The sequence below is a fragment of the Vidua macroura genome, chromosome 5 (assembly GCF_024509145.1).
Source record: "Vidua macroura isolate BioBank_ID:100142 chromosome 5, ASM2450914v1, whole genome shotgun sequence".
Classification (NCBI taxonomy): domain Eukaryota; kingdom Metazoa; phylum Chordata; class Aves; order Passeriformes; family Viduidae; genus Vidua; species Vidua macroura.
In genome coordinates, this window is record NC_071575.1 from 3385367 (window position 1) to 3398182 (window position 12816).

Sequence of the window (12816 nt, forward strand, 5' to 3'; positions counted from 1 at the left end):
TTCTGATTTGCATGTTTATCTCTCCAGAGTTTACTTAGCCATAGTAGTAGTGATGCATCTCTTAAAAAAAAAAAACAAAAAACAAACAAAAACAGAACAAAACCTTAAACCAGCCAAAACAAACCAAAAACCCTAAACCACCACAAAGCCTAAACAAAACAAGATGAACCAAAACAAAACCCCAAACTTTTTTTTTTTTTTTTTTTTTTTTTGGTGTTATTTTCCCAAGGGAAAGCATTTATAGGCTGCTGCCTCAGACCACCCCAGAGAACGTGAGTAAAAACTTCAGCCATTACAGCATTGATCCTGCCACCCGATACCCCAATATCAACGTCAACTTCTTGCGGCCACAGCAGGTAAGTCACCAGTGGTGCTGCTGGGTGCTTGCCATCTGCAGTGTCTTTTCCTCAGCTGAAGCTATGCCAGTGTTTTGGGAACAGAGAGTGATGTGTGTGTAACATGGAAACAGTGAAAAGTAAACTTTTGTAGTTGAACAAATTCCTTTTTAGGAATGTTTGATAATTTTAACTGTGATATAATGATAGCAGAAACCTATAAATTTGTATCTTCAATGTGTGCATGTGCATTTTCTTTGTAATAATCCAGTCTAGCAGTCTGTCATTGCAATTTGGTATCCACTGAGCAGCAGCAGTCAGCTGGACTGTTCAGCACTGATGAGCTCATCCTTGCTGTTGTGAGGTTCTTGGGGTAGGATTTTTGCTACCTACACGTACTTACCTTCCCTTTTGTACCCTGGGATGTCTCCTTATTGTCTTCTGGTTATTTCTGTGTGTACCTGGGGTGCATGGCATGTGTTGATCATCTTAAATATTTTTGTGTGTCATTTTAGGTACGCCACTTGTATAATACAGGAGACTTGAAAGACATTCACCTGGAAATAGAGAACTTTGTGAACTCCAGGACACCAAAGCTGACTCGAAATGGTAGGCCTGGCTGCTGTCCTATTCCTTTTGGTATTCTGGAGCTGGATTAGTGCAGGAACTAGAGGGCAACAGGGCTGTAGGATATTATTTAACCATTCTCTTCATTTAGAAAATGTACCCAGTAATTGTTTTGTCAACAGTCTGAGCTTACAATTTTTCAAGTTTCCATTAGCATGGGAATTTATTTTTGTTTGCTTAATTTCCCTTGCTTTATAATGCTGTTAATTTTCTAAGCATATTTGTTTGCATAGGCAGTTCTTCTCACCTCCTTTATCTCTAGGAGTGCCCTTGCTTAAAGTGCAGAGGCCTGGACTGAGTTCACTCTAACAGTAGACTCAGAACTCTTACAAATGTGTCAGAAGGTATTGCTTGTGCAGTCTTGCATGTTCCTGCTTTCCTTTCTTCCTCTCATCTCTCAACTAAATGAAACCTCACTTTGCATTATTCTGAGAGCTAGATGCCTTGTGATAAGCATTTCAGTAGCTGTCTCCTTGTCTCTACCCTGAGGGGTATGTCAGACTTTTCCTTTTGCAGCCTCGTCTTGGATCCCCAGATAGTGTTTGGGATTCCCAGAGTGGTTCTTTGCTGCTGAGCTTCCCTTTCACTGCTGCATAGCTGTGTAGTCTCTGCTCTTTGCCCTGCAGCCATGTCCCTTTAGGCTGTAATCTCATCAGATCTTCTGGTAAAACAAGGTCAGAATAGGCCAGTGCTTTTAAAGGAAAGTTTTCAAGGGAGACGAAGAAGTTACAGCAGTGCATTTGTAGTTCTTCCACTAGAAATGGTATATCTGGGCTTTAGAGAGTGTTGCTACTCTATGTCCTTTTGATTATATTTAACAAGCCTTTGCAACTGTTTTATATTTCCTGGGGCTCTTTTACAATGGCTAGGGTGAAAAGTCTGGCAAGTTACAACTTAGATAATTACTTTTCAGCAAATTAAAAATACTTTCTTGGATTTAAAATCGATATTGATGACATTTTTAAAAGAAAATAAGAATCCTGTTCTCCATTACCCATTGTAGAAGGAGCTTGATTTTATATTAAGGTTTTGCTTGTTGATTCACGGGGTTTGTGTTGTAGTTAGAATTAGAGTTCTTGTGCATGTCTATTTTGAAATGTGCTATTTTTTTTACAGAGTCTGTAGCCCGCTCTAGTAAATTGCTCAGTTGGTGCCAGAGGCAGACTGATGGATATGCTGGTGTTAATGTGACAGATCTCACAATGTCATGGAAAAGTGGCTTAGCTTTGTGTGCCATTATCCACAGATACCGTCCAGACTTAATGTGAGTAACTGGCTGCTTCACATAACTGGGAAGAGCAGAAAATTAGTGGTATTTGGAACTAATAATACGGAGTTGGAGGCAGTGCATTTGTGACTTATGAAGAAAAAGATTGAAATAAATTCAATTAAACTTGATAGAAACCAACATCCAGTGATTCGCTAGCAGAGTGGAAGGTCATGATAACTTGATGAATTTGAAAATAAATGTGTTGTCATTTTCCCTTCTGGATGATTTGGCAGAATTAAGCTTCAAAATGGTACTGACTGGAAAGCATTATTGACTGACAGATTTTATGTGTGCAGTGAGTAAGGAACAGTTCATGGCTTCAGTTAAATCTCTTGTGAACAAGTCTCTGCACGGTCCTTTATAAATTTCCTGTTTAACAAAGCAGCTCTTTCTAAAGACTTTCAGGCTGCTCTTTCTAGAAGTAGTGACCCACAGCCTAAATAAAGAGATTGTTACTGTTTGCACACTGACTTGGTGGTTGGGTGAATAGCAGAGGTGTCCTCTAAAGTGATGTATTGGGTAAAACAGTGCCCAGATTCTAGAATGGGGAAACACTGGCTGGAAAAAGTGATGATAGCAAAGACTCTGGTACTTTAATCTGAAATGTCTCCAACTTCCCAAAGGGACATCACAAAAAGTAAATTCTGAGAGCTGTACTTGAAGACATAATCCACTGTAAAACATACTGAAAAATTGTGGAGTTATTCCAATCCATATGCTTTGAATTACTTCTGTATTGGTGTACTTGAGTTAACCTGAGCTACACTGTTTAATAGCTTTATAGCTTGTGGAGAGTTCAAACAGCTCTTGAAGTGGTTCATGTAACTCTCTACAAGCTATAGCTTTTTATATAGTTATACAAGCTCTGGAAAAAGCCAGCAGGACAAAAATATGGATTAGTCAAGAGAAAAGGGGACAAAAAGTCAAGATTTAATTCAGTTCCAAGCACATGGAAGATTTTATGTAGGGGAAAACCTACAGTCTTCCAGTAAAGGAGGAAGTGGAGATGTATTTCAAAGGATAATGCTTTTTAGGATGAAAAGTCGAGGTGTTTAGGAAGAGCAAACAAATTTTAAAATAATATATTTGAGCCAAAGTTCACTGTAGTTAAGTAGCATCAACTTTGTCAGGTTGGTGGCAAATAAAATTAACATTTAAGTGAAAAAAAAAAAGATGGGTATCTGAGTTCTTTCAGAAGACTGGCTTCTATTTGATTCAGTGCAAGGCCTCTTTTTACCCTTTGCAGAGACTTTGATTCCTTGGATGAGCATGACGTGGAGAAGAATAACCAACTGGCCTTTGACATCGCTGAGAAAGAGTTTGGGATCTGTCCCATTATGACTGGAAAGGAAATGGCATCTGTTGGAGAGCCAGATAAGCTGTCGATGGTGATGTACCTCACACAGTTCTATGAGATGTTCAAAGACACCATCCCCTCTAGTGGTAAGCAGTTTGGGGCACTTCTGTGGGATTTAAAGACTGCTCCAGGGTGAATGTGTGTGTTTCAGTTACTGTCCTGCTGCTTCTGCATGAGCACATTGAGTAGTTACTCACTATAGCTTTACAATACAAAATGCTCACTTGTTACTGGTGCTGATAAAGACCATGTTAGCAGCAGCAGGAGCAAAATAAGGAGTTAATATACAATAATGTCCTCAAAAGTTCTAAACTCACTTCACTACTACTAGATCCGTTTTCTGCTTTCTTACTATTCTTTGTCTTAGCAAATGTTAGGTGCCTAGCTAGTGGTTGTTGAACAGGTAGTTTCAAAACACTAGCTGAGTTTTATACCTATTTATCATCTGTGAATGGTGAGACTAACTTCAGGCCACTGAGAAACAAAGCATCTTTGATCAGAACTGAAAGATGTAATTACCTAACCCAAATCAAAATGGCCAGCCTTTAAATATTGATAATGTTGTTACAGCTCTTTATTACTTATGATCTTAATTCACATGTATCTCTCTGGTGAGGGGAAAAAAATTGCTTTAATAGCCTTTTAAATATATAGTATGTATCATGTATTATTTCTAAAACTCTGGACTGTTTTTAAGAATACTGATGTTCATGTTCTTTAAATCATGCTCTTTAAATGTAAAAGTAGAGTAAATGCAGCATCTGTTACGGGTGGTTATAAATCCTGAAAGAACTGCTTTGGGCAAAATGAAAAAGCAGAATAGCTGAGAAAGGCATTAATTCTAGATGTTAGTCATTTTGTACAGAGAATTTAAGAAAAAGACTGCTACGTTAGAAAGAATCAGTGAGTCCTTCAGTTGTGTATTTAATAACAGCACCACAGAAAAAAAACTTGATGGCATTCCCTTGTTCTGCCTGTTGTCACTAACAGATAGCCTGGAGCTGAATGCAGAAGAAAAGGCTGCCCTGATTGCCAGTACCAAGTCTCCCATCTCCTTCCTCAGCAAACTGGGACAAAGCATCTCTCGGAAGCGCACTCCCAAGGTAACCAGGCACAGCCCTGGGAGCACTTGGGTCTGGCAGGCTGCTGCCCAAGCATGGTGCTAAAAATGCAGATGTTAGTGTTTGTTAGCGTGGTCAGTTTGCAAGAGACCATGTGTTCACCAGCTCTTGGTATGGGACAATACATGACATTTATGCCTGCAAAAGTACACCTGTAGTATGTACTCTCAGTGGTGTATTTCAGTCTTAAAAGCTTAACCTTGTGGTAGTATTTGGCCATATATTTTCTCTTGGAACATAGCTAGTTGCTCAGTTTTCGATGATTTGAAAGCGTTGAAGAATTGTCCAGTTGAAGGTAACAATCCCCTAAGGAGTATCTAGGGAAAAAACTCTTTTCATAAACAAATGGAGAATGAGCACAGGGAATTAAATAAGCTTTGCAACTAAACTGATTAAGAGCACTGATGACACTTATCTCAGCCCAGAGAGGTATGAGAGTTATTTTTGTTTTCTTTCCCCTACTCCTTCTGTTTTCAGGACAAAAAAGAAAAGGAACTGGATGGTGCAGGAAAGAGGAGAAAAACCAGCCAATCTGAGGATGTAAGTATTATAGTGAGATGTATCAGGGAACAAAATAAATGGTAGGTACCTTTTCCCCCACTTCACTTCTTCCTTTTTTTTAATATCCAGGCAGGGATTATATAGGATTTTTTAGAAAAAAATCAATTCTTCCTCAGAGGTTGCACTTTCATGGTATCTTTAGTGCAAATATTTTACTAATGATTATGAAAGAATACAGCATAACAGATGAAATGTTGCAGTTCCCTGATGTTCTGTTTTTATTGCAAATTAGTGTGGTTTGATGAGGACATCAACACTCAAATCTTCTCAGTAAACTCGTGCAGTATTGTCAGAAGCTTGATGCATATTTAAACTTTAACCTTGGTTTGTGCAAAAAGCATACATTTCCAGTGTGCCCATAAGGCAGTCTTTCAAATTCAGTGTTTGTAGCCAAATGGGTACAGGTGAATTAAAATTCAGTGCTTTGGGTTTGTTGTTTGAAGATGAGCCTTTGGTTTATGTCAAGGGCTCCACAGGGGTGTTTCAGCTGAGGTCTTTTTGGTAGGTATCAAATAAGATTGAAAAGATCAGTGAAGTTTAACAGAACATTTGATGACTTGCCAAATGAAATTAAAACCTGAGCTTTCAAGTGAGGCTAAGATTTGTTATCTGTAGTGTAAGAGACTTTTCACAGCAAAGGGGTAGAAAGGAGAAGGTGATCTGGTTGTATCTTGTTAAATTTTGATGTCACTGATTGTTAGGAGGACCTCCCACGAAGCTACAGAGAAGAAAGGCCCACACTGGTGAGTGCCCTGACAGAGAGGAGAATTGATGCTGCCATTGGGAATCAGAACAAAGTCAAGTCCATGGCAACCCAGCTGCTGGCCAAGTTTGAAGAGAATGCACCAGTGTCGTCCTCAAACCTACGAAGACAGGTAGGAGATGGCTAATAAACCCCTTTGTTTTGGAATTGTAGAGGAAAACCATGAATGCTAGCATGCATTCCTCAAGACCGGATGCTACTGTTGCTTTTCTGCTTCCAAGGTTCTCCTAAAGAAGAGTGAAGTTTACCCAAAGCTTAAAATTTACAAGTACAGGGTGGAGAAGACCAGCAATTTACTTTATTTTATAACTACTATTGCTCTTTAAAAGCATTCCAGCTTATGCTGTTTAAGAACAACAATTTGGTTTCTGATTTGAACATTTTCATATCAGGTTACACGTGTCAGTTCTTGTGGACTGTGATTAAGCTTTGTACGTGTGTGTATGTGCAGCAGATAAATGCCTGGGAGTTTCTTGGCAATCAGGGTGTTTGTGTCATTCCAAGTGAGGCTCATTTGTTCTCCAGGATGGTATCTGAACTGCTGCAACTGCAGGGGAGTTGTCTTTGAAGTTAGATTGAGTCACTTCAAGCTGCTGCTGGCAGTGCAGTGTCAGCAGGATGAGGCTCAGTGTGGTTTAAGTGCCAGAGTCCTTGCTCTGCTGCATGAGTCCATCTCCACAGCTTGTGCCAAGCTCTGTGCCATGGCCACGTCGTGGCTGGGACCTGACCTGGCTGCTGGAAAGCCAGGTCAAGTTTGTCTCTGCCACACTACATATCAGCATTGGTAGTGTAACGTAATCAGAATGGCCATGTCTGTCCACACAATAAAATGTTTCTTCAGCTGCTGCACATTGGCTGGCATACTCAGCCAATGATTTGAAGAAACAATGAAATGAGAGGAAAGGTCCAAAAATAGGTGAAGTTTCCCATTTTTTGATGTTTTGTTTTTTTTTTTTTTTTCCTTTTATATTTTACTTGCTAAATGAATTCCCCCCTACCCTATTTTTTTTTTTTTCTTAAATGTTTGTCTGTACTATTCTGTATTCCATTCCTATGGCTTTCTTTGAGTTTCCTTCACTATTTTATCTTTCCTCCTTGGTCCCACCTTCCCTACAACCTGCATGCAGCAGCCTGTCCTGCCTTACCAAGAGCGTGTCCACAGCCAGCCATCCAGCAGACGAGAGCAGGGCCGGCTTGCTCCCATACCCCAGTGGAAACAGGTAAAGAAACTCATTCTGACTTGACTACAGTGCATTTCCTCACCCAGCACCAGCTAGCACTGTTGTGTTTTTAAGCCAGTCCTTTTCCAGCACCTTGTCTGAGTCTGTTATTTTAAATAACTTCCAGTGAATGAAGTCAACATCTCCCTTTGGTGATGATGAATGGGTTTAATGTTTCAAAAATATTTAATCAAATTTTCCCTGCCTTCTTATGCTAGTTTCAACTTACCAAGACTTTCATGGATGTTGCAGCAGAAATTTTTGCCATAGAATTTCTAGATTCTTCTGTTAGAAATAAAGGAAACATGTAAGCAATTATGGAAACTCATGAAATAAAGATGTCTTATCATGTATGATATTAAAACTCTTCCTTGATCTAAATAGTAAAGTTGGTTATCAGGTTTGCTATTCCTGTGTGAAATCTTAGGTGTTCTGTAGTTGCAGGAGACTTTCCTGTGGCTTCCCTTTCTTTAATGCAGCTTTCCTTGCCAGCTTCTCACACTTGTTGCTTTGCAGACTCCTGTGTTACTGTGAATTCAGTACATTTTAGGTTTTCTTCCACAGAATAGGGACCAATAGCAGAGAAATCAGCAGGTATCAAATTTTATTTTCTCTCCAACGTTTTGGGCCATTGTAATTGCTGCTGTTTTTCCTTAAATGCCATGAAAGAAAACTAAGGCTTCTGGTAGATGATCTTTCCAGGCATTTAAGGATACTTACCTCACTGGCTTCATCTCCTTCCACTGTTTCCCTGTGTAAATGGCCTCCCCCTGTTTCTGAGAGTGCTCACAGGTATTTTGCTGACAGCCATAATTTGGAGAAACATCTACTTCTCTCTGGCTGTAGTTTAATCAGAGCACACTTCGGAGTCAAGGGGAAGAAGATGACACTGCTTTGGAAATTCACTGTTCTTGATGAATATGGATTCATGGTGATCTTTGTGTCTGAGGCATTCAGCACAATTAATGCTGCATGTCATGACTGGTGCCCTGATCGAGAAGATTTCTCTTCAAGAAAGAAGACCTAAGCCTAGGGGAATTATTGTCAATATGCTTTGGTTTCCTGACTCAGTGTTTGTTCTTCCTTTTGTCTCATCAAAATCTTCTTTATAGGCTAATGAGCATTTTGAGATGGATTCACATCATTCATGATTAAGGCAAATTTTATTTCTCAAGAATACTTATTAAAAAAAAAAAACCCTGAAGCAAAAAAGCTGTACAATATTAAGTGAATTGATGAGCACTGCTTATATTACCTCCTAGAAAAAGGAAAACTGGATTGTACTGGCTGTCTCTCTCTGTTTTAGCACTTGGAAAATGCCACATTCCTGCACCCTTGAGATTTCTATTTGAACCTGTTACTGAAAGTCTATGAAGGCTTTATAATCAAGCCTTTATAGTGAAACACAAAAGTTCTTGTTGTCATTCTTTTGTCATTGATAGAAAAAAAAGGACAAAGTTTTATTTCCTGTTTTTATTGAGGATTTTTCTCCTCACCAGAGAGCAGTTTTTTGGGCTTTTTGTTCTTTTTATACCTGCACTACACAACTTAAAAGAAATTTTAAAAAAAGGAAGAAAAAATCCTTCTGCTCTTCCTTGATCTCTGTATAGGAAGCAGTGTAGGGCACGTCTTTGAAAAGTCTTTCTGCAACAGTTTTACTTTCAGAGGATTTAAATTATTTTTTCAACATTGGCAGTGATTGCCTTGTGTGGATGATTTCCCTCTCAGTATTGCACAGGAGATGATCTTTCCTTGACTGGCTCTACTGCGTCAACAGAAGATGATTGATTCTTGGGTCCAGATGTCTTGCAGGATTTGCAGTGCTTTTGTAATGAAGAAGTATAAAACTGGGTCTCAAGGATGCAAAGTCTGCAGGACACAGAAGGATCAAAGCCCCACTGACAGGGTCCCTGTTCCAAAGGTTCCTTACTGTGTTCCTGGGGAAGGGAAGAATACAGGTTACTTTTATTCAAAAGCCGTGGACGTGCACTGAGCCATTTATTCTTGACTGGACAGAGACCAGCTGAGACCACAGAGTTTTGCCAAGCCTGGACAGAAAACCCTTCCTGCAGGACGTTGTTGCTGGAGCAGTACTTTGGCTGGCTGCTGAGATTTCTGGTTCTGGTTGCTTTGGCAGGCAGAGCCTGATAGCTGTGAGACTGCACCTTTTGATGGTGCTGTACTGGCCTTCTGTGGTGACATTGGTCACTCTGGGTTTATAGCTCACCCCTGGGTGACAGACTGCCAACAGAGAAGTGCTGCTGAATACCAGGACCTGTCCCTGAATCACAGAATGACCGGGTTAGAAGAGACCTTCAAGACTGAGTCCAGCCCATGCCTTAACAGCTCAACTAGACCATGGCACCGAGTGCCACATCCAGTCTTTCCTTAAACACATCCAGGGATGGTGGCTCCACCACCTCCCCAGGCAGGCCATTCCAGAACTTTATCTCTGCACATGCTGTAAAGGATTACTATTCCTTCTGACAAGCTCTTTAGGGATGATATATGTTTGTTAGAATGAGCTGTTCATGAAGCTTTTGGAAAGGTTTCTCTTTTGGCACAGGGATTGAAGTTCATGAGCTGAAACTTCTGCTGACTGAATATATCACATTGCAATTACCTTCTAGTGGAGAGTGCTTTGAAGAGGAGCAAAGCAGCTGCTAAGGGGACAAAGGGCAGGGGGGTGTTACTGTGAGAAACCACAGGTTGCCTAATGTTCTTACTAGCTGGCAAAATGAAGTTGAGATCCTCTCTTTGGGAGAAGGGCAGTTATATGATTGACAGGTTGGGTTCTTCCTGTCTTCTGGAAACTGCATGGAAGAGGAAAGTTTATTGCAAAAGCATAAGAGTGGTTGCAAGGAAGAGAATTGCAAAGGAAGTGGTCTGGGTTGGACCCACAGTTCTGGTGAGAAATTGACATCTGCTTTGGGTATTGCCTGCTGGTGTCTGTCAGATGGAGATCCTTAGCTGTAGTTGCTTACCAGTTTAAATCTAGATTCTTGCTTTACCCTCGAATTAAGATATCAGGTGAGCAGTTTCATTGAGCTTGTACGCCAAGATTCCTCTGTGTGTTGTACAGGTGGGGTAGAGGTGGCTTGCCTAAGAGAGAATTCCTAGGAAGAGTGAAATCCTGGCAGAATCCGTTCTGAAACAGTTTTTACTGTCATCACAAGACCTTTAATGGTGTCTCTCTTGGAAAGGCAATACCTTCCAAAGAGCAGAGGGGTTAAAAACCTCACCAGTCTGCTTCTCACAACATTCTGTGTGGCCTGCATCCCTTGTGAATTGGATTATAAAGTTGAATTTATTGAGTTACCTTTGAGGATGTTGATTTGTGTTGTCAAAATTGGTTTTGTGTTCTTATGAGCACCACAGCAGCATCTAATGATGCACAAAGATATTATGAAGTGAATGTGCACAGTGGAAATGTAATTTTTTTTATATGATGGTAATATCACCTAAAAAGTCTGGATTGTGTTTCATGGTGTGGTGGTTAATCTCCTCAAATGAATGCCTGCTTGTATAAGAACATCTTCCATTATGTGCTCTATGCTTTCTGAGCCATTTTAGCTGTTTTGGGAAAGAGCATCTCATCCAGGATCATGAAGCTATTGAAAGCCATATGGTCTATCCAGAAGAAAATCTGACTGGACATGGAGACAAGCATTTTAAATTGAATTTTGCCCTGGATTTTCAGACCTTCAGCTTGTAACCTTCAGTATTCTTCTGTTGTTCCGTGGGTCTTCTGTCAGCAACAGCTTTTGCATGTTATACATAAGCTTAAATCATGTTTGATGTGTACAAAGATACTTATAAGATTGAGATCCCGCATGTTTTGGTGCCCATCTTTTCTGCCTCTGGACATCTGCTGCTTATTCTTTTGAGACCATTCCCTAAAGTGTGACAAAGGGCAGTAGTGCAAACTTTGCAGTGATTTTATTGGAACTTTGCTTTTTGAAGATAAGTGATGACTGAGATGACCACAGACAGCAAGAGCTGAAACCTCAACAGGAGAGAACTTAAAACACCAATGACTTCTGCAAATACTGCTTTATTACCTTTAATTTTTTATTTAAATATGTTGATTATTTTCTGCTTTCCTATGGTCATCCTTTTCTTTGCAAGCTCAGAAATACATTCTGCTGGAGGACTGATGGAACACGTTCTTCATGCATTCATCCAATATTATATTCTGAGATTTGCCATGGAAAAATAAGCAAGTTTGTGAAAATTTTGACATTGGAAATGTAAACTTGGTCATGGACAGATGAAAATCCATGAGCAGCTCTGTGGTTGAGAATGTTGCCATGCTTTCAGTTAGAAATTAGTGACTTCCAAGCTAAGCCTTTTGAACATATAAATGTTCCTCATCCACTGCAGTGCAAAGTCATATGCTTCAGTTTAAGCTGCTTTTAGCATCTGTTTGAGATAGAGGAGTGTATTATTTATCTATCTGTTTTGTTGAAAAGGAAGAGAGCACCCAAACAGATGTTAGTGCCAGCTCATCTGCAAGGGCAGTAATAAACATCTGTAATACCTCTATACCACGTGCAGTTTTTTAGAGGCTTATCTAATGGTGGCTTTGGGTACACAGCATTTTGTTTTTTCTCAGTGCAACCATTTCCAGATATGCTCTGGTGAGAACTCAAAAGGAAAAATCAGGCAGAAGGCTTGTTAATAAACAAGAAATGGTGGAGAAAAGACTCTACATAACAAGGAGTACAGCACTAGAAGGGCATGTTTTCTGGTGTGTTATACTGAGGACATGTACGTGCATTGTGTAATAAGCAGACTATTAAATACAGCTCCATTTTATCTACAAACCAGCTGGATTTCTGTTCTAATAGAATGTAGTACATTTTAGCTTGCAAAAACGGTGTAATGTGTGTAAGTCAGAGAGGAAGGATCTGAAGCTGGGAGCAGAACACTGAGACTTGAATTGTATTAGTAATGAGCTGCAAGCAAGAGTAATTAGGTCAACAGGATGGATATTTTTAAGCATTTTAATTTTAATGCATTTTAAGCATTTTAGCAATAAGTAATTTTTCATGAAGCACAGAGAGCAGTCCAGTTATGCCATGGAGAGTTCCAAGTTTTGCCTTTAACTGATTGTAAGACCTTGACTCAAAAGCTGTTGGTTTAATTGTTAATCGATACAAATCTGTGTGGCTCTGGATAAAAACTTGGGTCTCAGCTTCAGGTACACTGTGGCTTTAGCTAATTTCAGAGATGTGTGAGCTTAGATCATGGTTTCACTTCGTGCATTCTGGCCTGTCTCACCAAACCACTGGTAATGTTACCTCTTTTCTACCATCATTATGATTTTTTTTTTTTCTTTTTCTGTTTTAAAAAAAAGATGAGGCATAAGGAACGTTCTCGGACCTGCCCCAAAAAAGTGATCATGCTCTCTTCTTCCACTCCATCTTCCTCTCCATCGTATCCCAGGCAGCAGGTGATTCCCTCTGCATGCTCTGTCCCTTTCTCTTCATTGCTGCTTGTACAAGTGACTAGCTCAGTTACCAAATAGCTTATTTACAAATACATTTCCAGTTTTCTTTC

At 39.8% G+C, this 12816-nt stretch overlaps 1 protein-coding gene across 4 annotated transcripts in view; it reads left to right on the forward strand.

The window, feature by feature from the left end:
• Nucleotides 1-12816, forward strand: part of MICAL3 (microtubule associated monooxygenase, calponin and LIM domain containing 3) — a 107610-nt gene that overhangs the window by 13092 nt on the left and 81702 nt on the right. For 2 of the 4 annotated variants that reach the window (XM_053977020.1, XM_053977022.1), the window contains exons 9-16: nt 230-356; nt 851-944; nt 2079-2226; nt 3479-3675; nt 4580-4692; nt 5188-5250; nt 5973-6146; nt 7162-7254. In XM_053977020.1, the coding sequence (XP_053832995.1) occupies nt 230-356; nt 851-944; nt 2079-2226; nt 3479-3675; nt 4580-4692; nt 5188-5250; nt 5973-6146; nt 7162-7254 (1009 nt within the window). Of the gene's footprint in view, nt 1-229; nt 357-850; nt 945-2078; nt 2227-3478; nt 3676-4579; nt 4693-5187; nt 5251-5972; nt 6147-7161; nt 7255-12613; nt 12710-12816 lie in introns of all 4 variants that reach the window. The other 2 variants (XM_053977023.1, XM_053977024.1) reach the window with 2 other exon arrangements.